This window comes from Notothenia coriiceps, unplaced genomic scaffold, assembly GCF_000735185.1.
Source record: "Notothenia coriiceps isolate Sejong01 unplaced genomic scaffold, NC01 NC01_scaffold00014991, whole genome shotgun sequence".
NCBI classification, from domain to species: Eukaryota; Metazoa; Chordata; class Actinopteri; order Perciformes; family Nototheniidae; genus Notothenia; species Notothenia coriiceps.
This window is the reverse complement of record NW_011347692.1, coordinates 98,810-124,138: the sequence shown is the minus strand read 5'-3', so window position 1 is coordinate 124,138 and position 25,329 is coordinate 98,810. Positions and strand designations below refer to the sequence as shown.

Here is a 25,329-nt window from a genome sequence, read left to right as displayed (position 1 = left end):
AGTGAGTGAGTGAGTGAGTGAGTGAGTGTGTGTGTGTGTGTGTGTGTGTGTGAGTTGGTGAGTGAGTGTGTGTGTGTGTGTGAGTTGGTGAGTGAGTGTGTGTGTGTGTGTGTGAGTTGGTGAGTGAGTGAGTGAGTGAGTGAGTGAGTGAGTGAGTGAGTGTGTGTGTGTGTGTGTGTGTGTGTGTGTGTGTGTGTGTGTGTTTTCAACATCCGTCTATAGGGTCTGTCAGTGCTGCCTAGGAACAATTTCCTGACGATGTTGTTTACATCCTGTATGACAAAATATAAAAATATATCAAGTCCTTCTGATAACCAACGTGGGAATTTGTAGAGTTGTTTCCTTTAACCCAATAAAGAAGAGCTTCATTATGATCTCTTGGCGAGCAGCTTTTGTTTTGTGCACCACTTTTAAAGGACACTGCTTTAAAAATATACAGGTCTTACACTTTACAAAATTTCCAATAGGCTGGTGATTAACATTAGCATCACAAGCAAGACAAAGGAATTTAAATGTTATTTACGGAATTAAAAATAGTAACTTAAACTATGGGTGGGCTAGTTTATCACCTCCAGACTTCCATTATTGTTGATCTCGCTGTCACCTCACGGACCCAGCTGTGTTTGGCACACAATCAATGTGGGCCTCTCGGGTTAAAGTTTATCTGCTGAGATAACATTATAACGTTTACTAAAGTGGCTACAATGCCATTCTAATATTATGCCTCTTTCCACTGCAGATAGTGCTATCTAGTGTTCATACAATGATTGTGTCTTTGTGTAATATGTATCCGGCGTTTGCGTTCAAGCACCAATCAGTTTTTTGTTATACTAAGATATGGAATCTTTAGCGGAGCCGCTGTCAAATGCACTTTTCAGTTTAAAAGCTGAATTTAGATAAAAGATCTGCAAACTGCGCCAAATAAATTCAATGTAATTCATATTTAAAGGGGACATATTATGCAAAATCCACTTTTTCATGTCTTTTATACACAAACATGCGTCCCCTCTGTGTAAAGACATTCTGGAAGTTTCAGGAAAAAAGATTCTCTCTATTTTTGTCCTGATCCATTTATATAAAAACCTGTCTGAAAATGAGCTGATCAGATTTTGGCCACTTTGTGATGTCATAACGATTTTTTGGCTTGTGTCACCATTAGCCAATCACCAACCAAGGTAACCCCCCAAACCTTATCACCATTGTGTTCTTTTTAACCAAATATCTCTCAGAGGGGTGTGGGGAGTGGCTCCTTATTTTCATCTAAAGTAACTGACAGAGAATCAGCACTTTTGAAACAGGGCTGAAACAGAGGGAATTATGGGATGCTAGTACAATGCACAATCTGTTTGGTATTTCGAGCAAAACACTTCAGAGACATGTTTTGTATATATCTGAGACCTATCATATATTGATGAAAAACAATATAATAGGGGACCTTTAAAGTAAGACATTGTCCTAGCATTCATAATTATTTGTTACAACTAAAATGTAATTATTAGTGCATTGCTCAGGTCTTTGTATCCTTTATATCCTTGCCTCTCCTCTCCTCTTCTCATAAGATAGCATTTCTGTTGGTATGGATCAAAAGCTGAATCAAACTGCAGCTTCAATGGTGAGGTCCCTGTAGACTCTTTTGTTGGCGTCCTGGCAGCGGGGCAGGTCTGAGCAACCTGTGGCCTTTGTCATCCCGCAGCCTTTGAGGCTGTTGGCAGGTTGGTTAGTGAGCGGTCTGTATGGGGGTTCCAGGCTCTCCTGTTACACTCCCCTGGTGGCTTCATGCTCCACTGGAGGCCTGGTAGGCAGCGCCTTTTGTGTCCCTGACCCACTAAATGTGTCAGTGACCACCTCTCGCTCACTCTCTCTGTCTCTGTAGGTCTCTCGCTTCTTCTTTCTCTGCCATGCACTTCTGCTCTGTTTCTTTCTCTCTAACTTGATGTTTTCTTCTTCCTTTGCAGTCTAACAAATGCTTTTCAAAGGAGATGTATGTTTAGAGTTGCCAACTATTACAATAAAACATTTGCCCATGGAATATTTCATGTTTTTATATAATAAAACTGAAGTGGCTTACCAACTTTTGCAGTATTTGTTCCGACCACAAGTTAATATTAAAGAGAATCAAACTTCTATGTTTTTACTGTTTTATTGACAGACAAAACCCCCATCATGAGATTGCGTTACCAGCTCTGTGCAACTTCTGAGCAGCTGGTTTGCTGACGTGACGTTAAGTCCCACCTGGAGTTGAAGCCATTAATTATCACCTCAGTGTTCCATCCCAGGCGGATGCTTACAAAGACCAGGCATCAGAAAGGGTGGGACTTCCCAATGTGTTCCTGTCCTGGCTGAGGGTCTAAGGCTAGACATACACAACCATACACACTGCATTCCTCTGTGGCTCAGAGCGGATGGGAAGCTTAGCTTTGGTGGCTAAGCTCAGTCGTTCTGCTGAGACACGCAGATATGTCTCCAACTAGCCAGGTGACACTTTTTTGGAAAGCTCTAAATGCTTCCTGAAAATGTTAAGCAATATATGCTGTTCTTACATTTGAGATTACCTTCAGGGTGATGCTGTCATGAATATTTGCCATTCCTCTGAATGTAAAAATTGCTTCTATTGTTCGGACAGGTGCAGTTTTTGTGTCCATATTAAAGCACTGGATTACATGGACAGCCACTCCTGTGAAACAGGTTTAACAGCATTTGATTGATCATTAAGGTCAAGTCTCTGCTATGTTAAGAAATTGTTCTTCAACACACTGCTGTTCACTACCACTGTTTTTTTTCTGCCTTGGAAACCTGAAGAGAAACCTGCTGGCGTGACCTAACTATGTAGGCTTTCCTCCTATTGTTATCTTTCCTCCAATAAAAACACATGTTATTCTTTTCCTCCCGGGTGCAACAGTGACTAATGCCCAGAGACATTTTTGTCTTGCTAAAAGCAGGCCGACTGCTAATGGAGATGGGCGTTTTGTTTCAGGGCACCAAACACTGTACAGCACATACCACTTAGAGAGGCGGAGTGCACAATGAGCGCCTTGTAGTAGAGTCGTGGCATGTGTACCAATGCACTGAACTGTACTCACTCTCCTCTAATTGATGGTGCTGAGTTGCTTAGATCAACAGGACAGATCCTACAAAGGGTGAAACATGGGCTGCCTGACAAGTTTCATTCACCAGAGCACGGGCGATCTCTAGATTTCTATGCATCCCCTTTTTTTTAACACACTTTTTTTGTCATGTAAATGCAGCCTTGACATTCAAGCGAAAGTTAGGAGCTGCATCCTCAACCCCCACGTTCTTCAGTAGGTTACAAAGTTGTCATAGTGTGGGACTTTCCCTGGCATTGCTATCTATCTGTGCGGTTATCGTTGGAGGCAGATGTCTCTATTCCACTGTTGTGTTCCATTCGGGAAGGACAGATAACCGGGGCATGTTTGGCCTTGGCTCCCACTGCTGAGAGGAAGGTCACAGCCTGAACCGTGAACACAACTACAAGACCAGGTCGACCTCACGCAGGACTGCTCTATTCCCAAATGACCCATCTCATCCCCGGACCAGTTGTAACTAACGCTGTCAGACATGTCATCTGTTCTGGTGGGGACAGGTGGTGACAGGTGGCCCGGGTCACGTAAGGGTTAGAAAAGTCAGCGATGACACAGTTGTTATTAGTAGAAATCATTGCACCATCCCGACTGCAACTGGAGTCCAGTCGGTACTTTCCAGTTCTGCTGTTTGTTATCGCTGACAGTGACGTCACTCCCACCAGGTGTTTCCCCTCTCTACGATGGAAAGGTCATCATGGCTGACATTTCCTGTCATGTTCAAACTTCCTGACTGTCTGGCTAAGTGGGATCATGCAACTGTATGTTTATCTGGTTGAATCCATCTACAGTAAGCAGAAGTCTTGTTATTGTTGGGCAATATTTGAATTATATTTGGCTCAATAATTATTGAGTGGATTGCTCTGAACTTTGGTACCGATATTCATGGGACATAAAGGTTTAATCCAGTAGAACATTTGTTATCTCCTAACTTTTCCCTTAAAGTCCATTAGAAGATGGACATTGCTGGCTTTCAAGGAATTTCTTTGCAGCGAGAGCTAGAGCTTTTGTAACTATCCATCTGCCTGAGCTGCTTTGTTTATTGCTAATAACATGCCAACCTGCAGTGACATACTTGGTAAGCATTACACCAGCTAAACATCAGCATGTTAGCATTTTCATTGTGAGTCTGTTTGTTGTTAGCATTGAGCACAGCTCTTAGTCCTCTTAGATTAACATGTTTGCTCTAAATGCACGGCAGACTAGTGGTTTCTGAAATAAGGGCCGTATCCCTCAAAGGGTCCAAAGAAAAGAGGCATATGCATTATAAATCACAGAATGTGTGTTCTTTTCTGCCTTTTCTTTTCTTTTTGAATCTTGTAAAATGCTGCATACTAATTCACACTACTTAAAATCCTTACAATGAAAACCTATGAAAGCCATAACCTGTGATGACTTTGTTTTGCTTTAAGGGATCAAAAGGCGAAAAGGTTGGGAGCCACCGGTCTACACTCCATGTCCATGTTGCATATGGTTTATTGTTTAGCCATGTCTAAGTGGCTTTTAGACTTATTTTTACCGTGAGGTAGTTAGCAAAAACGTTATCTGTTTTAAGATATCCAACATAAAACAGTTATTTGTCTTCCTCCTCAGGACACTGAGTCTTTGGACAGCTGTATCCAGAGCACCTTGTCGGCCCTTTACCGCCCCTTCAGCTCCACCGCGGCCACCGTCCTGTGGCAGCTCTTCAGTGTGGTGGAAAGGCAGTACCGAGGAGACGGCCTCCGCTGCCTCATTGACTTCTTGCTTCCTGCCAAGAGGATCCTTCAGATCATCCAACAAGAAACCTGTGTGAGTTATTGATCACTGTGGAAGCTGAGGATACATTGATTTGACCTTCTGCGATTTATTTCCAAAATCATTTTGATTAACAAAAAAATATATTTTTTCCAGGATCCTATTTGGCCTCATTCTGAAATAAAATATTAAGAAACTGCACAAAAGAGAAAAAATAAAAAACCCTCCTAAGACAACTATCCATATCTCCTTTCCTAAACACTTTGACCAAACCAAACGTTGAATAATAAACATCATGATAGATAAGCCACTAAATGATGAGACAAAAATGTTTGTGACAAAAGAATGTGAGAACAGTGCTGCTGAGTGTGAATATCTGTGCTGAGGGGGAAGGGGGAGCATCAGACTGAGACAGAGTTCATTATTGTTCCGAAAACAAGATGAAAAGCTGCCATCTTTCTCTGAATAGGGAAACAGAGGCAAACTGTTGTCTGTTTGAAAGGCTGCCATGGACTCTTGGGTCCAAGGTGAAATCCAATATTCTCGCTCACAAGCTTTGATTGCTGTGGGTTAGGCTTCTACAACCGAAGCACGGAAACTTTATTCCTCTGCATTCACCTGAGCTGAGATTACACTCTGACGATAGCCATAGTTTGACCCAAGCCTAGCCCCTGAGAACAGCTTCCTATGCATGAGAGTCTTTGTATTGAAGGCAATATGAGAGGCTTCAGAGGAAGATCACATCCTCAAACAAACCCTTCAAGCACAGCATCTTTGCTTTTGGAGCCTGTTTCTTATTCTGTCACAGAATAAATATTGTGTTCTGCTTGCTGCGAAACCAGACCTGATCAGACAGGTTTCCCTCTTTAGTCGAGTGATTGCCATCAGTGATTCATCCTGTGTGTCCCGTGAAAACATCTCGCCACTCCATTAAAGTTAAACATGTGTTTGAACACAGCTTTGCAGATGTCAGTCGTACCACAGCTGAGCAATGACACACTTTTATGAGAGTGGGTATTGACAGATTTCTCTCTTTTCTCTCAGGTGAGGTTCAGAGGATTGCTGTTCTATCATGAGGGGTGGCCTCTCTGCATCCACGAGAAAGTCGTCTTGCAGCTTTCCCCCCTGCACAAAGTTCGACTAAAGCAAGGAGACTTCTACTTACAGATTGTTCCTTTAGGCCGTAAGACTGCAAAGCTTGTGATAAAATGTCTGTCGGTCACTGGGCAGGCAATTACAGAAGTCCCCATCGCAGAGAGCATGTATGGCAGCGTCTTCACAGCTGAGTTCTTGCAGAATGTAACACGGGACCGAAACCTGCACCCACTACAGAACTGTCTGCTCACCACTGGTACGGCTGTGTTCAGGACGCCGTGGAAGAACGTGGTCAACCCTCTGTTTGTCAGCAGCACGGCAGACGCCATCATGCAGGCGCACTGCAGCAGAGGTGGCTTCCGTGGTCACCTGAGCACCTGCAGCACCAGCGGGTCCACGGGCACTCTGGACAGCCACCGCAGCTCCAGAGAGTCGCTGCACTCTCAGGGAGCTGACTCCATCTTCTCTGAGCCAAACTCCCCACACAGACCCCTCAAGGACCCTAGCGGTGGGAGCCACAGTGACAGTGCTCCGGACGCTGCTACACCCATCATTAAAATGGAAAGACCCACTGAAGAGTGTGGGATAGGGAGCGAGGATAGCGCTGGACGGGCCTCCAAGATGCTGTCTTTTAGCACAGACCTCAGTAACCCAGGCCCTCGCCGTCGCCTCCCAAGGGACTCCGTTCAATTTGAGAGCAGAAGACTTTTCCGGAAGTCTTACATGGAGGCCCTGCAGAACCCCATGAGTCTCGGGTCCAGCTCTGAATCAATACTGGAGGAAAGCTCAGAGCACAGTGCTTGCTTAAGAGAGAGTCCAGTGACACCAGGCAGCAGCCCAGACCCCCGGACCTCCTCCAGAGAACACTTATCTCGGAGGTTGGGCAGCCGGAGCTGGCTCGGTGGAGATGACTCCAGGCCCAGCACACCTTTACTTTACTTACAGAGGGGGCTGAGGAGCGCAGAGAGACGAGCAGAAAGACGCTCAAAGTCGCTGGAGAGGACTAACAAGGCTGGACAGGTTAAAGGCCACAGAGAGCGATCCTCCTCTGGGGGCTCAGGTACCACCACCCCTAAAAAGCTGATGAATGGCTACGCTCTTCGTTTTGGGAAGCTGGACCTTGAGGCAGCTTTGCCTGGTTCTGAGAGGAGAAGCAGCAAAGACGACTCAGGTATGTGATGTTGTCAAATAAATCACACTTCAGTTACTGTAACATTTGACATGCCTTACCATACCTTATAGAAAGTTCCAAAGAAGATTTACTAAGTACAGTTTTGGGACACACTACCATATGTATTACTCAAAATGGGATTAAGGGAACAGTCTATAATAACATTAATATAATGTTAAGATATAACTTGGTCATTTACCAAACTACATTTTGAATGCAGGACATGTTTGGTTTACTTTGTGTCAATCCCATATACACCTGCTGCCATTAAAACTCACTAGATCAAAGAGTAAAGATTTGAAATGACAGAACTCTGCTTTTCGAGATTGTTTAGGTTTAGTTCCAACAAAGAAAACATATACAATTATGACACATTTGTAAAGGGTTCACATCCAAGTTTAAATGAGGGTTAAATATATCAAATTGATTTGGTTGTATGCTTTCTGAAGAACTCAAAAAGAATACAGGATTGTATTCAGTTTTGTTTTCTACAAGAGTGGTTGAATTTTAATTATAGTCCATGACTCATTTCTCCCTTATCTAATAATATAACCTAAGGGCGCGAAAACCAAGTTTCACTGTTAATAGTCAAATAATGGCGGTTCCTCACCAGGGTGAGTACTCGTGCCCTGCAGCAGGAGCGGTTACATCAGAACGTCAGGCGGCTGCCGTTGGAGTTGAGACAGCTTTTAACCTAAAGCTTTAACGCTGTCATTGGTGACAGATAGCTTTTCAAAGCCCACTCTGTGTAGTCTTTGGCACGTTCAGGGTACAGGTATGGCCCTACCCTGGAAACAAACCTTCAGAACCTCACCACCCTGTGTTTTCTTTACCACCGTCAGTCTGTTTTTCTTGTGTTGGTTCATACAGGGTAGCTCAGGAAAGGGGCGATGTGAGAATACCACCCAGGGAATTCAGTTGTTTTTAGAAAAACACAGATTCTTCCGTGAATTGAAATGTGAGGTTAAAATTGGCTGAATTTATTTAAATCTTTGAATCCATACCCTGAACAATGCCAGGGCATAGCTAAGGTTGTTAGTATTGTTCAATCAGAGGGTTTTTTTGTGTGTTCTTTTTCAGTCTGTGAAATACCCACCATGCAGCAAAAATACAGTAGTTAAATGACATTGGTGTTACGTTCCTGAGATTACCTCAGAGGGGATTGTATTTCAGCTGTTGCAAAGCAGGTTTCCCACAACGACCTTTGAAAGGCAACAAAGGATCCTGTAAACTCTGTAAACCAACCACAGGGACCCCAGCATCCCACAATGAGATGACCCTACAGTGTTATTGGGGCTGGGGGCTGCACTGATCCCAGATGGGTTCTCTCATTTACAAAAGTTTCTTTGTAAATCAATCAGCCACTGGGGATCCACAAGAAAAAAAAAAGCCTTTCAATCCATGCCTGTGTCTTTGGAGAGTCCATTCAGTTGAGGAAAACAAAACCTAACTTGCTCTGACTCACAGCACTGTGAAAAAAATACTCCTCAAGGGGTTGAAGTACTCATGATATGTATGAGCAAACTGCAATATCAAAACACATCCTCTGTGATTTATGTGATCAGTTACTCAAAGGTCCATCCACCAGTGCACATTTAGCCTCTTTACAGCTTTCCAATGTGTCCAGCAGACTACACAAAATACAGACTTTCACACAGGACAATACTCAGGAGGCTTTACTCTACATTTGCCACTTCCTCTGAAAACAAAGCAATTTAGGAAACATGCAGCAAACACAGGCCTGGCCACACAGTCGCACAGGAAATGCACCGACTGTTTGAAGACAATAGAGGCTGAGCTGGGAGGTTTACTGTCACAGAGCAGAGCAGGACAATACAAGAGGCCTCAAACGGTTTAAAAACACACAAAAGGTATCCATCAGAAACTGATATTTACAGATCTAACTGTAGAGTTGGCTGCACGATGGCTTATCAAGGTTTTATTATTTTATATTATATAGTTCTTTCATGGTTTTATGACTGCGGCTTTAGGGATGGGAATGTCTGCTGGTCAGCGGGTTAGACCACCGCTTTGAGCCAGACTGACATATCTTAAAGGTCCCATGTCATGGCCATTTCTACTGATCATAATTCCATTGTTGAGTTCTACTAGAATAGATTTACATTGTTCAATGTTCCAAACTCGCATTGGTTTCTCATACAGCATCTCTGTATAGTATTAGTATTCACTCTCTGTCCTAAACGCCTTGTTGGAGCTCCTGCCCCCCCCCCTCCCTATGAGCCCACTGTGCTCTGATGTGTGTTTATGTGTTACAATGGTGTTTGTTAGCAACCAGAAAATGACACCATCAATGACAAACAGATGCTGCGTGGGGTCTGGGTGCCGTGTTGGCGAGACGTTGCGGGGCTCGCTGCTCCGCTCGAGGAGCGGACAGTGTGAGATGGATTACTGGTGTCGTGTCCTGGTTGCTGCGAGAAAGCGAGGCAACGCGAAACTCAGCATGAACTCAGCCTGAGCACACACACGTGAGTGTGTGGCGAACTGTGAGTGGAGATCCACGCAGCTGCGGCTGAGAAAAGATAAGGTTGAGTGTGCCGGCGAAACTCCACGGAGTATCGCGGTTGGGAAAAGATACGGCTGAGTGAGTGAGTGTGTGTGTGTGTGTGTGTGTGTGAGGAGCTCCACGGATTGGTCCATTTGGACCTGGGCATGGTCACGTCACTGTACCCAGGAAGAAGACAGGTATAGCATAGACAGGTCTAGACAGGTCTTTTCTGTGTTAGAGTTTTACTCTCTACAGGGTGTACTTTGAGGGTTTGTGACTCTGCAGACCGTTTACATGCAGAAAAACCTTCATAACACACAAGGGGACGGGTAATAACCAGAAAAGCATGACATGGAGCCTTTAATCAACTGGAATATTGCTATTTAATCTATTTTTAATGCACAAATGGAAGGGAACTGCATGAATGTCCTATAGGTCTAAGATTACATGTGGGAACAAATTATATTGATAAGCTAAAAAGCTCAAGCCATGATACGATGCCTAAACTGTTATGACGGTGGTAATTCCCGTACAACATTACCCACCTGTTTAACATCAGCAAAGTTAGCATGACTGCTATTAGCCTTTAGCTCAAGCATTACTGTGTCTTAATTTAAAGCCTAACATAGCCACAAGACATTGGCTTTAAACAGTCTTATTTATATTGAGTATTTTTTAATGTTTCTCATAAAATATAAGTGTTAACATTTGTTACAGGCCTGGTTTCCCTGGCGTGGCAGACAAGAGTAAAGATATGATGGTAAAATCTATGTATGACAAATAGAGTTGTAATAATGAAGAGTAAAGTCTGTGACATCAAGTAAAGGGTGAAATGTAGATGAGCTGCATAAAAGCAAAGGAAAACCCAATAAAAACAAGCCACAAATCTGGGATGCTGTGGATAAGATAGCATCTAGGTGCTATATTCACACCAGGCCTCAAGTGTGTGCAGCAAACATGGCAACCAAAACAGATGAGCCTGTCAACACTTTGTACTACAAATCCTATCCCCTGTGTGCCTTTTGCAAACGATTCATAGTTTATTTGAAAGATTTCCCAAATATTGGGAAGAATACAAGCTAAAAATTTAGTCTAGTCTAAAGTGGCATCATTTGCCTTGTTAAAGTATTAAAACCAGATAATTTAAGCTTAGGAAACGACTTAACACATTTGTTGTCCATTATTGTTCTGTCAATCATCTTACAGATGTTAGTGAGGCACAGTGAAGTATTCAGTGGTTAAACAGCTATACTGAGTTTTCCGCTTCAGAAATAGGTTCAAGCCTATAAATTGTGTCAGGAGCAGTATTCCCATAAACAGAGCCTCCAGGTTTGGAAGATGAGGACGTGAAGATAAGAGTCTATTACCGCCATGAGTACGCATGAGTCAGGCCGACTAAACACCTGGTCTCCATGATGACTCAAAGTGAACTCACTACTACAGCAGCTACCTCACCTATAATAAACACTTGTTTTGTGAGGAGTTACGATTACTACTGAGGTGAAAGGAAGCTTCTAATTTATATTGATTGCACTGCATTTGTGTGCAGTTGCGGCTTAGTAAGTATCACTTTGACAATGTGCCAACTATTTATATGTTTTTCAACAGGACAGCGTGATGACACCATCAGCACTGACAGCAGGCGGCACAGGCATAGTGGAGAAGAGCCGCACAGTCCTAAAGCAGCCAATGGGACGACGCTCAAGAGGCCTTCAGCATCAGGATTTTCCTTTGAGAGTTTTTCGGCTCTCCCTAAACTGGTGTCAGAGCTCAACCAAGAGCTGCTCACATCGGGTGCTGTGATCCTGCCAGGTAGGGGACAAGTGATGCGGACATTGCTGACATAAGCTGCTTTCAATTTGACCTAATGGCTTGTCTTACAGGTATCTGGCAAACTCATGAAATAGTCCTGTACTCTATCATATTTCACTCACATTGAGAGCAGAGCATAATGCCCCAGTAGTTTACATTGTAGGGCGGGCGGCCCATATACTAAGGCTTAGTCTTTGTCACAGTAGCCATGGGTTAAAGAGGTTAAAGAGCTTCAGAAAGCTGTTGAGAAAATAATGTGTTTTAATTCTTAGTTTCTGATCTAATGTTTTATCCATTTCAGTTAATATCACAACCAAACAACACATGTGCAATGCTTAATAAAGCCTTACCCTATTGTAAAAATACCATGATATATCATGTGTCCAACATGTCTTCTCCATTGCTGGAAATGAAGAACAGGACTTAACAGAGGATACCGTGTCAAGACATTATCTTAATTTAGTTTATGAACCGTTGTGGTCATTTTGAGTTTTTAATATTGGTTTATCTCGAGATAATATTGCACTGTGTAAGGTCTGTCGTGAAAGGATGATATGCAAAACTGGGTATTTAAACGATATTATAGAAACGTTTAAATATCCCCCTACATAGAGGAGGACATTGCGATCATCCTGAGCTGCTCAAGCTCAAACACTCCTGACATAGAAAATGAAGTTGACATGTGAGTAGTCAGTGACCCCCTTCTGGCCTTCTCTCTTCCAGGGAACCGAGATCGCAGTGGGAGGGCCGTGCTGCAGGTGTGCACCAGAGCTCAGGTGTGGGCAGGTGAGAGTTGCACGGTCAGTGACCTCACCTGTTTACTGGGCTACTACTACTCCACGCTGCGGTAAGTCATACACTCTGGGTTTGTTTTGTCTGAGTTAAGAATAACTCCAGTAACTTTCACAGCTGTGTCTTAGCCCTGAGGTTAACATGAGTGCGCATTAACATATTTAGCCTTTTGCTTCTAACTGCAGCTGTCTTTTATAACTTATAAATGAATGAAAAAGTCAGAATTTGTATATGGGGTAAGGTCAGTAAAGGTCTTTAAGTAAGGTCTTTCTAGTAGAGAATATTAGATCAATGTTATTGAAGTTGTTAGACTCTCCAAATCCATCTTAAAATATGATATTATCTTCTTCTTTGATCAGGTTTCCCTCAATTGATTTCTTAGCTCTCAAATGATGGTATTTCATGCAGTCAAGTGTTGGATTAAAGACAGTGCACTGACAGTAATGCTTTGGTTTCAGGAAAGAAAGGTGTGATCAAGGCTTAACTGTTGTGATAGACAGCAGGAGGCAGCAGTCTGTTCCAGCTCTGTTGTCATCTCTGTCTGAGTTGCAGGTGAGCCCGCAGTGGAAAATATGTAATCACTCTCCAACACACACCCAGAGAGTGTTCAGACGCTGCTAAATCTCTGTTGTCTTCTTGGCCGGCTCTCTCACAGTTATTACACTATGACGTTCCTTACACACTTCGTATTGTTCTAGCTTTCAGTCTGTTTCACAGTCTCTTGTTTGCTTTTTTTAAGTGACACACCTTCAAATGTGTAAGTACTGCAGTTGCAAGACATTTTTCTGAAAAAAGTCTGCCCTCAGGGATCTTGTGGGGAAGCCTGTACTTACATGTCTGTTTTTAACCGCACACTGGGAGCGGGCTGGCTGCAGCCGTCTTACAAGAGACATATCATCATGTTATGGTGATGAGTTTTCATACTGATGTCAGGATCATAATTATTTAAACCACAACACGTGCGTCAGAAGTCATTTTTTACTACGCATTCTATATCTACATGTATTATCATTTATTTTCTGTATTTTAAGTCACTTTGTCATTCATTTGGCATGTTTCTTTTTCAGGCGTTAGCACCCAATGCACTTTACACTGTTCTCTTCCTGGTGGACAAGGAGACAGCAGCCAAACCTGAGAGAGACATGGATGTACAGGTGAATTACCTTTTTTGATCAGATGGATGATGGGTGTTTTGAATTAAGTGATTCACTCCCGCTTAAATGCTAGATCTAATGACATTTCATAAGAGATTTGCAATCTTTTCAATTAGATTTAGATGTGATGTATTCCCATGTAATGTTTTGTCGTAGTCTGTGCTGACACAGACATGTGTTTGTTTTCTTTTCTTGCAACAGACTGAAACACTGTCGTCTCTGAAAGCCCTGCAGAAGCACATCGATCAAACCCAGCTCACACGAGAGCTAGAGGGCCACTTCCACTACGACCACAAGCACTGGATCCACTTCAGACAGGTGGGTGTGACGGGGCGGCTGGGAGTTGTAAACATATTTGTAAACTTGCTTAATAGGTTGGCTAGGGTGGGGATACCTTTGCAAAAATACGTTTTGTTTGAGTTGGATCCTAGTTGTTATTAACCACATGTATTATATATGACATGTTTTGTCAAAGTGATGTCGTTAATAAATGGCCTTTTTCTTTACATTTGCTAGTGCTAATATTCTCTCGCTCTTTCACAGAAAATCGACCCATTTGCCAGCAGCTGTAGCGCGGCCATCTCCTCTCTTCAGGAGTCCATCAGCACCCTGAGCAACAGCGGCAACCTGAAGACCTCTGAGGTCAGAACCCAGCTCCTGCAGGCGGTCTGGCCTTCTGATTTATTATACGTCTGACACACAATAGCTCTTTGCTGTTTCACCTCAACTGAAAACAGTTCAGGAGTTTGCTTAATGAGTACCTTTCCTGATCTTTGTGCTGTTGAGGTCACTAACAGGATTTCCCAAAACAGACTAAAATAAATCATTTCAAATACACATTTGGCATAAACATTTCACAAATATACAACATATATTTTTATATTCAAACATCAATCAGAATACTTGAAATACAAAACAAATATCATAATGTAGTCAAAGTTATCAACTGGGGAAGTGTCATGGTGATATGTATTAGTTAACATTTGAACTGTGTTCACCTTTATTGTTATATGTTTATTTCAGGAGGTGTCTGAGGTGATGGAACAGCAGAAGACTCTCATGAAGCGTGTACTCGATGACACCCGTCTAAACCGACTGCGCTTAGAAGGAGGAACTGTCCTCGCACGCATCAGGAAGGACGAGGCCTCTGAGAATGAAAACTACAGGTACTGAAGGAAGAGATTGTTAATCACATGTGTTAACATGAATAAAACCTGTGGTGACGATTAAATAAACTTCTTATAACTTTTTATTGTTTTCTTTGTTTATTTAGAGATGCTGTAGACATGTTGAATGCACTGTACAACCAAGTAGATGAAGAAGTCCATAAGCTCGTGATCCTCTCCAACAAGTCACAGAAACAGTTAGAGAGCCAGCTGGAGGTGCGCACTTTTGAGGAGCAAACACAACAGGTGAGCTTCACGCTTGTCATTGTCATCATTGTGCTGCAGATTTTCTGATGCTTCTTATTTCTCTTGACAAAAATAGAATACTCATTAAAAAAAAACCTGCCCTCTCTTTCCAGATAAAACTCTGGTTCAGTGTAGAGGGAGAGAAGCAGCTCACGCCTTTGGAATCAATCACTCTGTCTGTGGCCAAAGTGAAGGAGATGAGAGAGAGCTTGGAACAGTTTCTGGAGGAGTCAGTGGTAAATAGGGCCTCAAAACATATTCTTATGTGTAATCGTTTGAAGACAACTAGTGCTTTATTGATCTGTGTTGTCCTTATCCTGACAGCACCAGCAGAGACATGGCCTGCAGCTGGTCAAAGACTCTCCGGAGTCTCTTCCAGGTTCAGCTCTCCTTGACTTCAAACAACATCTGGGCTCCATCCTAAGCAGAGTGGAGAAGAGGAAGACCCAGCTAGACATCCTAACCAACTTGTATGACTTCTATGACTCTGTAAGTAAAAACTAATGTAAAATGTCACAGCAAAAAGTATATTTTTATTATACAGAGATAAAAGCCTGGGGTAGGATCAAGAATACACTTTCATCCAGGGTACTTTCCAATGAATACTACATCAATTAATTTCTTTCTGGATTACCTATACTTTGTATCCAACTACGATATAGACCTTTGTATTAACTTTTTTTTTTTCAATGTGTAGGCAAACCAGTGGATCGAGCACTGCCAGGATTATTTCCATCAGTTGAATCTGGACACTACAGGTGCCGGACTTTCGCCATCTGTGGAAAAGATCCTGCAGGATTACTACACCGAGGCATCCAAGTTCTCCACGGACAACTTCGGCATCCTGAACGACATGGTGCTCTCCCTGGAGAGTCCTCAGCAGCTGCAGCAGTGGACCTCCGTGTGGCACAAGTGTCAGCAGACCAAACAGCAGTTAGAAGAGACTTTGGCTCGAGCCATGACTCCATCCCCAAACACCACGGCTGTTGACATAGCGGCTTCTTTAAAGACTCCAGAAAGCCAGATTTCCAATAAAGATCATCATGGAGTGAAAGCATGTGTTCTTTTCCCTGTTTCACCATTAACTTTTGAGGACATCAAGCCCCACTCTGCTGGGCCTTTCTCCAAGAGCCCAACCAGTTCAATCTCCTCCTCAAATTTCACATTCTCCCCCGACCAAGACAGCAAACTAAGGCAGAGTCCGTCCTTGTTTGACGACACAGACAGCGACTGCACCATCGACTCGACAATATCCTGCCACTCAGAGCCCGTCTACTCCGGGACGTCCCGCCTCCGCAAGCAGCCCATGAAGAAGATCATGAAGAAGACGATGAGCTATGAGCTGACCCAGAGGGACAGCGGTCATCACTCGGACGTCAGCCACATTCACGGCTACACTGGTGTGTACATAAAGGGTTTGGAGGTGGCTAATAATGTGTGTGCAGAGAAGAAGCTGCAGAGGCCTGACGTGATGAGCCCTGCTTTGGGACGCAGCCGCAGCATGTCCACGCCCTCCAGGATCAACAACGGAGGCACTGAGGGAGAGGGCAAGAAACAAAGCAGGTGAGGAAGTGAACCAAAGATATTAAACATAAACTGGAATATTACTTTACATGTTGTATTATAAAAGTGTTTATATGTAGAGAGCATGGACAAAACCCACAACAACAGAACAAACAATATGACATTTCTAACAAACTTAGCTGTAAAACTGCAGTTCCATTTTTTTACAGTGCCACAAATACTTTCTGTGTAGATTCCCAGACAAATATGGTTTAATTATTGTTAAAGGAACCTTCAAATATTCCAATTTATTTGTATATTATAAAATAATTCTGATGAAATACGCAAATGCTTATTTGAAATGCTGAAATACAAAGAAGAATTGTGTTTTTGATTTATAAAAGGATTACTTAAATCATCAAAATAGTTGTAAATGTTTGTGTTGATTACCTAATGTTGTTTTGTATATGTACCAATGCACAGTAAATATCCTAAATACTCTTACACCCTATCATGTCTTTCTGTCCACCAGTAAAGTGCAGCACATCATGGACGAGATGATCACCACGGAGCGGGAGTACGTCCGCTCTCTCAACTACATCATTGAGCACTATTTCCCCGAGATGGAGCGCCTGGACTTGCCCCAGGACTTGAGGGGGAAGCGCAGCATTATTTTCGGGAACGTGGAGAAATTGTGGGACTTCCACAGTCGGTACTTCCTGAAGGAGCTGGAGTCCTGCGCCCACTCCCCACTGTCCATCAGCAGCTGCTTTCAAAGTCACGTGAGTACAGACAGTCAGTCGTATTGCCCTGAAGCAGCCCGCATCACTCAGGCTTTAGTCACCAATGTTTTTAAAAACAACTTAAAGGGGACCTATCATGCAAAATGCACTTTGTGATGTCTTTTATACATGAATATGTGTCCCCGGTGCGTCGGGGAACTCACGCCAGCGTCAAAAAATTAAACCCTCTCTCTTTTCCTCCGTACCCAAATCTTTTAAAAATGGGTGTACAACGAGCGGATACAGATTCCATCCGCTGTGACGTCATAGCGACAGCGGACCCACAGAAAGTTGCTATCAGAATGCCTGACGTGTTTTGGACGTCTTTAGCAAGCCTCGCTAACACTCAGAGCTAACCTGTACTGAAGAGCGTTTAAAAAGCAGGAAATAAAAAAAGAACTTACCTTGTGATAAACCTGCAAGAGAAAAGGCATTTGAGCTCCATACTGTTTCAGAAATAATCTTTGATGTGGTTTAGAACAGGATGGTGTTTTATCATAGCAGAATTTAACTTTTTCTCTGGTAGAATTCTGATTGCCTCCTTAGCTCCGCCTCCTCTTCGTTCTTCTTTTTTTCAAGCAAGGACCAAATCTGCGTTTCTCTAACAGGGCAGCAAAAGAGGGGTTTGAGCAGTATGAGGCATGGCTACAATGGGTGATCTGTTTGGTATTTTGAAAAAACACTTCACATACATGTTTTATATAGGTATGGCCCTATAATATATTGTTCAAATATAGCATGATAGGTCCCCTTTAAGTTATTGTTTTCAACGTATTCATGTTTTCACTGTACCGTTCTATTATTGTTTGTATCCCCATTTAGTCTCTCATCAGCAGCATAATGAACCCATACAATAACTGTCTCCTTGGAGCTGACTCATTATGGTGTTTGGCATGCTGAAATGCATACTTCTTACTGTAGTCAGTGTTGTAACATGTTAATCTTGTGTGCAGGAGGATCAGTTTGGAATGTATGCTCTCTACAGCAAGAATAAGCCTCAGTCCGACGCTCTGCTCAGCAGCCATGGGAACGAATTCTTTAAGGTGCGTCTGGAAACTCTGCTTACATTCCTCAAACAGAGGCAGGTCAAAAGTTCCTGATGTTTACGTGAAGCACTAAATAAATAGATCCCAACAAATATTTAATATTAATATATACCTTGACATGGTTAATATTGGATTTCAGCTTTTCACAAGACAGTATATTGGTATCAGATTATTTAAATTATAGTACAGAAATGCCCAAAAATACGTTTGAGTTTGACAAAAATGATCTCAGCTCAAGATCATACCTCCTTGTTGTTTTCACTGTTTTTAATGCTTTTGAGTTTCGTCTAGCAGAGAGCCCCTAAACATTGATTTTTTTAAAAGTGAAAATTGTAACACATTTTATATTTATTTGTATCTCTTCTTAGCTTAACTACATATCACAATTTTGTATTGATCATGTTTATGGGATTCTTATATAAAGGTTTGTTTGTGTGATGTGTTGATGATGAAGCCGATGAATATATTTTGTTGGATTTTTAAATGTAGAAATATTGAAAACAATAGCAATATAGACAATTTTTTTTAGTATTGGTCATGTCTAATAACTTTTAACACAGGTACTAAACAAGAAGAAACAATAATTGACCTTCAGTTTGCACATGTTTTAACATTTGCATAAGTAGCCCATACTAAAAACAACAGTTCGTAGTAAGAGCAGTGAAACCACGATGATAATCCTGAGTGTTTCTCCCTCCAGAACATGCAGATGGAGCTCGGGGACAAGATGGACCTGGCCTCCTACCTGCTGAAGCCCATCCAGAGGATGAGTAAATACGCTCTGCTGCTGAAGGACCTGATCAAGGAGTGCAGTCAGTCCCAGGAGCAGGAGCTGAGCGACCTCCGCACCGCAGAGGAGATGGTCAAGTTTCAGCTTCGCCATGGCAACGACCTGCTGGCCATGGATGCCATTCGTGGTTGTGATGTAAGTAGGAAACGCATGTACTGCTATGAAGGATATGTTGATATCAGCAGAAAGAGCCAAACACTACTTAAGTTTATTATAAGACACTTTGACAATAACTATTTTTAAATTGGAGGTCATCTTGTTATGCACGCAGCACAGTGAAGTCAGCCTCCCACCAGGATCTGTATTGTTCCTCTCTGACGCATGTTATCGGCCCTGTTTCCTCTCCAGGTGAACCTGAAAGAGCAGGGTCAACTCCGCTGCCAGGACGAGTTCATAGTCTGGTGTGGACGGAGGAAATACCTCCGCCACGTCTTCTTGTTTGAAGACCTTATTCTCTTCAGCAAGACCAAGAAGATCGAAGGAGGATATGACTTCTACATCTATAAACAGTCTTTCAAAGTAAGAGTTTATTTGGGTTCTGTTGGCAGTTTCTTCTGTGTGTACAATAACAAAACATTTAACAGTGTTTTTTCTATTCTTTTCTTTTTAGACAGCAGAGATAGGTATGACTGAAAATGTTGGCGACAGCGGCCTACGCTTTGAGATTTGGTTCCGTCGGAGGAAGTCCCAGGACACGTTCATCCTGCAGGCCAGCTCTGCAGAGGTCAAGGCTGTGTGGACCGCCATCATAGGCAAGATCCTGTGGAGGCAGGCGCTCAGGAACAGAGGTCTGTGTAACTGTAATTATCATCTTTATCCCACGGAACACAAAGATCTGGTCACTAAAGTATTTCACTTCTCGATTGTAGAGTTGCGCATGCAGGAGATGGTTTCCATGGGGATTGGAAGCAAGCCTTTTATGGACATCAAGCCAAGTGATGCAGCTATCAGCGACAGAGCCATCGACTATTTCATGAAGGGGTCAGGTGAGCTTGAAAACGGGTTGTCTTTTCTCTCAATCTTCAGTTTGTTGCACCTATGATTCACCCTGTAATCATGTAGATAGAAAACCACATATAATTGTCTCTTGCTTCCAAGTATTTTAATGCAGGTAGTATTATGAGAGTTCACAAACCAGATGTAATCTACTCCATACTGATTTGAATTCATTACCACCGCAGTACATCGTTTTACATTACTCTTCTTTCATGGCTCACTAGAGATGCTGTAAAAACGTATTCCTCCCGTAATTACCCTCATTAACAACCACAGGAATGTTCATAGATTCCCGTCACTTGTCATCACCACCCCTATGATCTCACAGCTCCCTTTCTGTCTCCACCAACAGAGTCCAGGACCAGGGCCTCCATCGCGGTGTCTTCGTTTGAACACGCCACTTCCTTCAAGAGACCTCACTCCACCATCTCCAACAGCAGCACCTCCTCCTCCAGCAGCCAGTCGTCCTCCTCCCTGCTGGGCCCGCTCAACCTCCATCTCTACTCCTCACCCTCTCACCCGCACACACACCCACACCTGGTGACCAGCGTTCCCTCCTTTGCCCAGTGGCCCTACGACTGCATAGAGGAAGACGAGCTGGAGCAGGACAGCGGGAGCCAGCCCTCCATGAGTGAGTGGCTGTGTTACCGCTTTTGAACCCAGAGGAATCATTGTTTTCTGTTAAGACAGTAATAACTTTCTTTATTATACAGAAACATTCTGGGTGCAAACATACACAAAGAGGGCTTTCAATACTACATTTCTACTTTCTCCTGCTTTTCAGTTTTTACCCCTGAAAGTATTCTCTGAGCTGTTAATTTAACACCAATCTAATTTAATTAAAACTGCTCAGTGTCGTCTCACAGTAGAAAATGCAATAACTCTTGATGTGTGAGGACATAAACTCTGGGTAAAACAGTGTAAGTAGATCTGATCATAAAACCTTTTTAAGGACTCTTCAACCCACACACGGCCTGTAAAAGGTGTTTATGTGTTCAGGTTTAACTGTCTTCAGCACTGAATCAAAGTAGAGCTATCTTTAACTAAAAAAAGACTCTTTTAAGTTAAAATTAAAAGATCTCTTCAAAGTGATTTAAGGTTATTTACAAATACACAATAGTTATTTGCACAAGTATTCACTAACCCAGTCTGTTTTTACCGTATGTAACAAATAGCTTCACAGAGAAAGTAAAGATAAGCACAAAAACAAAAAGCTATATAAAAAACAGATGTATAAACTCTATCTGTAAGATGTGTACAGGGGATTACTGCCTGCCGGTGTCTTCTTTGCTGCTACCACTAGGAGTTGCCAAAGTCTAAACATTTCGAATGCTGCACATAAGAGCTTCAAGAGCATTCGGAGATACAGGGTCCCGCGATTCTCTAAAGTCAGACTGAAGCACTCCTTTGTGCATCAGTCGATCCTCACAGTAAATACAGCTGAATCCCAGGTCAAATGCACGCTGAAGGGATGGAACATGTTTTCTCACTGATTGTGCTGTTATGTTAAAGGTTTTGTTTTTCATGTATTGTGTCTTGATATTTGTCTATGTTGATGTTACACATGGAGCTGCTGTGATGCAAGCCGCATTTCAGACTTGATCTGACCATTAAAGTATTATCGTATCGTATATAAAAGCCAACTCACTGACCTTCTTTAAACTCTCACCTCAGTAAGAAATGAAAAGGGAGTTTGTGTTGCTTTATCCACGACTGCAGTATTCATGTATTTTCTCCGTGTGTTGTGTGCAGTCACTGAGAGCTCAGAGACATCGTCCCAGTGTCCCTCCAGTAACAGTGTGACCAGGCTGAGCACCCTCACCATCCCCGAGCACCCCAGCCTCAGCATGGACTCCTTCAACAACAACAACAACAACGAGACTCCCCCTTTCCTGTGCTCCTCCAGCCCTCCCTCCTCCATCGCCTCTCCTTCCATATTCCAGAAAGAGGACGACCTCCAACCCCAGGGCACCAAGTTCATCACAGCAGTGAGTGTTTGAATATCATCATCATCATCATCATCTATCATGTTGTTTCCTGCGAGTGCATTTTGTAAAGTACAGAATTAGATCAAGCGTAGCTGCGGTGACACCCATTTATATTTGATGTCTCAATCTTAAGTGATGTATTTGAAGATTAAGCCTACCTTTTTATATAGATATATGAACACTTCACCCCACAACATCTGTTTGTATTTTTCTACTACTCAATTCAGCGTGTGAAAAACGTGAGTCGGTTCAGGGACAGTAGGAGAACTTAAATTGTTTAGTTGTTTTAAAAGAGATGTCATCGTCTTGATTGTACCTTAAACTCTTTAAATTTAAACCATAGCCTACTATATTTGTGCTTATTGATTTTTTTATTATTTTCAAGTTGAACCTTCATCTCTTATAATGGAAAGGTCCGCCCAAAATATACGTTATATCCACTGGTTCAGGGAAAAAGCATTTGAGTCGAATGCTGCACTTTGGAACTTAGAAAGAATAAATGATGATTAGAAACATTTTAGCATCATGTTGATTATTCGCCTAAAGAAGCCATAAGCCAGTATTTTAAACTCTGCTTATAACTCTTATTTTGCTATGATGGTCAAATAAAAAAATCTTTGATGACGTTGAGCCTGCACTGATATCTGTTCATACAAAGAGGTTTATCATTCATTTCTCCCACTTTCTGTGTAAGCTTTAAACCAGACCTGTAATCAGACATGTAACTCTGAACATAAATGTGTACATTTTGCAGATATTATTATTCTCCTTCATTCACACATTAATCTGAATGGGGACCTTTTATTCTGATATAGTACTGTCTTTTCATAAACAGCTATTTATCTTAAAATTGAACAAACTACGCAAGACGAGACTGCCTGCATATTGTAACCGATGTTGGAGACATTTCAATTAATGGGTATATTTTGGTTTAGATTTTAGACCTTAACTGGTAGTGGAATATTTGAAGCGTTAGTTTCACTCACCACCTTTTTGCTGTTCTGTTTTTACCAGAGCACGACCTCTCATATAGCTGTAGGCCTCTCCACTGTGGTCTGACTCAGAGCTGAGGGGGTTAGCTCAGTAAGTAACCGGTGTCACCAGAGCGGACATCTGTGTTCCCTCACAGCCTCATTAACAACTGTGAGGAACCCGCCCGCTACTAATCTGTGTGAAAACATGCTTCTGCTGCCTGGGTTGTGCTGCATGGCAGTGTGTCCTGAGGGTCAGAGGGATCCCCCCGATGGGTGGTTTGTTTTGGAAACTCCTGCCTCTTTCTCATCCTCTCTTTTCCTTCTGCATCCGTTTGACATGATGGTGACATTTGTGTTGAGAGTTTTATGTTTGTTTGAACACACGCATGCTCTGTTACCTTTTTGTTTTGGGGCTTTGGAATGCATTCATGCTTTTTTTGTTTTTGATCTGAATAATTTAAATTAGTTTCTAATGTTAAGCTTTTATTGTATTTAATTCAAAAACAGAAACTATACACTAAAATAATTTATACATCAAATATTACAATGCAAATATCAGCATTACAATTAACGACCTGGAGTTTGTAGGAAATGCCTGAACAGCATTATCTGTAATTTACTTTAAGAGAATTCATGTGGAATAAATACATGTAAAATAGTGTTGCCTTTTGTTGTAGGATGTAAATGTCAATAAGGCCCTCAAAATCTAAATGTATTATTTTATTATAGCCCATATTTATATATTGCTTTAAATGTATGATCAACTTAACATGTAGGATCCAAAAGTAGACCTAAATACGTATGGGACTCTTAACAATGTTGACGTTAAAAAACAGCCGTGTTTGATCCTTTTCATATTTTGGAAAGGTTAAAGCATTTATTTATTTTATTTTTAATGCATTAAGATATGCTTCAACTAAAGAAAATCCCTGCTGCATATTTTACATGTGTTACTTTTTAATAAACATTGTGCTCCATTCACTGGTCAAAGTAATTAGTCAGTGTCATTTCCTCTCATCATAAAAACCTCAGCTTAAAGTCATATCAATGTTGTTGAATTAAACATTTTAAATAAATAGGAATAAAGTAATTTAAATATTATTATTGTTATTTTTTGGAATGTTGTATCAAGTAAAATCTTTGACCAAAGTAGTATGTGTTTTGTTTTTTGTAATGCATTTAGATATGCTTCTGCTCCATACAGTGGTGTGGTCATTTGTCAACATCATTTAAATTGTAAATAGCACAGTAATCTATTAATAAACATTTCAGTTTAAAGTCATATCCATGTTATGGACTCAAACAGTTTAAATAAGTAGGAAAAACCTTAAATGAATATTATAATGTGTTCTTAATCGTGCATGTTGTCTCAATTAAAATCGTTCAGTGCATAATATGTAGACTAAATGTTTTTCTAAATCTGTTTTCTTGTGGTTTCCTTTTCTCTGTAGCTGTGAAGTCTTCAGATTGAATACTACTGACGTCTCAGCGGTTTATCAGGACAAAGAGATGGAGACGAGAGGAGTCCAGCTTCAAAGCACTACGCCTTTAATGGATGAAGCTCAACTATTTCATTGTAATTCTCTGTATATTGGATATTTTGACACATAGTATACAATACCATGATGGTACTTCTGTGGTCTGTACATTTGTTTTAAAAAGACTAGTTAAGAATCAATGTTTATATTGTAGATGAGTTTTTTTATGTGTTTTACAAAAAAAAATAGCAGGCAGATCAATCTGTTTAACTGTCATGTTTCTTTTATTTTGTTGCCAGTCCTGTGTTATGAAAAGTTTGTACAGGTGATTAAAATGTTCAAAAACATAATGTTTTGTTTCTGTCTTTACCCCAGTTAAGCCTGACACGTTATTGCATATTTCCTACTCACATATCCTATAGATTCTGTGAAAGCAGCTGGAAGTGTGAGCGCACTGAAAAAACCCACCTTGCAGATATATCCACTGATAATGAAGCACGAGCGTCAAACCACACACACAGACCCTTGTAGATAGACCAATCCTACCGTTACACACAGAGACGCAGGAGGATGAGGAGGGTTTTTTTCTTCACATGAGAGTAGGTGACATTCATTGACCACAATTCTTTTGTCCTCGTGTAAGTGAGACATCAGAAGCAGACCACAGCCCCTTGCTCCAATACAGGCAACAGAACAGAAAGCCACACAGTATGTACAAAACAAAACAAAAAAACTCTGCTAATACAGTGGACTACATTTTATTCAGCACTAATATACAACCTTCTTGTCCTATCCAAATAGTTGATTTGAATTAGGAAGTTCTCAAATGTCTTCTTCTTCAGCTTGATGTTGATTTGGCCCGTTTCTCTTTAGAGAACCAGATGCAAAGGATTGTAGAGAGTAAGACCTCGAGTGCCAACACACAAAGTTCCAGCACCTCCATCTAGAAACATCAAGATAATAAAGTGTTATATCGGCGAATAAAGGGAAATATC

General features: G+C 41.7%; 1 protein-coding gene across 2 annotated transcripts in view; it reads left to right on the top strand.

Moving 5' to 3' along the window:
• The window catches only part of plekhg4b (pleckstrin homology domain containing, family G (with RhoGef domain) member 4B), a 26,043-nt gene extending 1,365 nt beyond the window's left edge, over window positions 1-24,678 (top strand). The window contains exons 2-24 of one of the 2 annotated variants that reach the window (XM_010774948.1): window positions 4,692-4,889; window positions 5,880-7,101; window positions 11,216-11,419; window positions 12,143-12,266; window positions 12,670-12,763; window positions 13,279-13,365; window positions 13,567-13,683; window positions 13,909-14,007; window positions 14,389-14,531; window positions 14,639-14,777; window positions 14,891-15,013; window positions 15,102-15,266; window positions 15,475-16,340; window positions 16,813-17,062; window positions 18,016-18,105; window positions 18,809-19,033; window positions 19,247-19,417; window positions 19,509-19,686; window positions 19,768-19,884; window positions 20,247-20,525; window positions 21,647-21,882; window positions 22,897-22,965; window positions 24,308-24,617. In XM_010774948.1, the coding sequence (XP_010773250.1) occupies window positions 4,692-4,889; window positions 5,880-7,101; window positions 11,216-11,419; window positions 12,143-12,266; window positions 12,670-12,763; window positions 13,279-13,365; window positions 13,567-13,683; window positions 13,909-14,007; window positions 14,389-14,531; window positions 14,639-14,777; window positions 14,891-15,013; window positions 15,102-15,266; window positions 15,475-16,340; window positions 16,813-17,062; window positions 18,016-18,105; window positions 18,809-19,033; window positions 19,247-19,417; window positions 19,509-19,686; window positions 19,768-19,884; window positions 20,247-20,525; window positions 21,647-21,882; window positions 22,897-22,941 (5,172 nt within the window). In that variant the 3' untranslated portion in view covers window positions 22,942-22,965; window positions 24,308-24,617. Of the gene's footprint in view, window positions 1-4,691; window positions 4,890-5,879; window positions 7,102-11,215; window positions 11,420-12,142; window positions 12,267-12,669; window positions 12,764-13,278; window positions 13,366-13,566; window positions 13,684-13,908; window positions 14,008-14,388; window positions 14,532-14,638; window positions 14,778-14,890; window positions 15,014-15,101; window positions 15,267-15,474; window positions 16,341-16,812; window positions 17,063-18,015; window positions 18,106-18,808; window positions 19,034-19,246; window positions 19,418-19,508; window positions 19,687-19,767; window positions 19,885-20,246; window positions 20,526-21,646; window positions 21,883-22,896; window positions 22,966-24,307 lie in introns of both variants that reach the window. The other variant, XM_010774949.1, reaches the window with a different exon arrangement.
• Window positions 24,679-25,329: the final 651 nt, after the last annotated feature.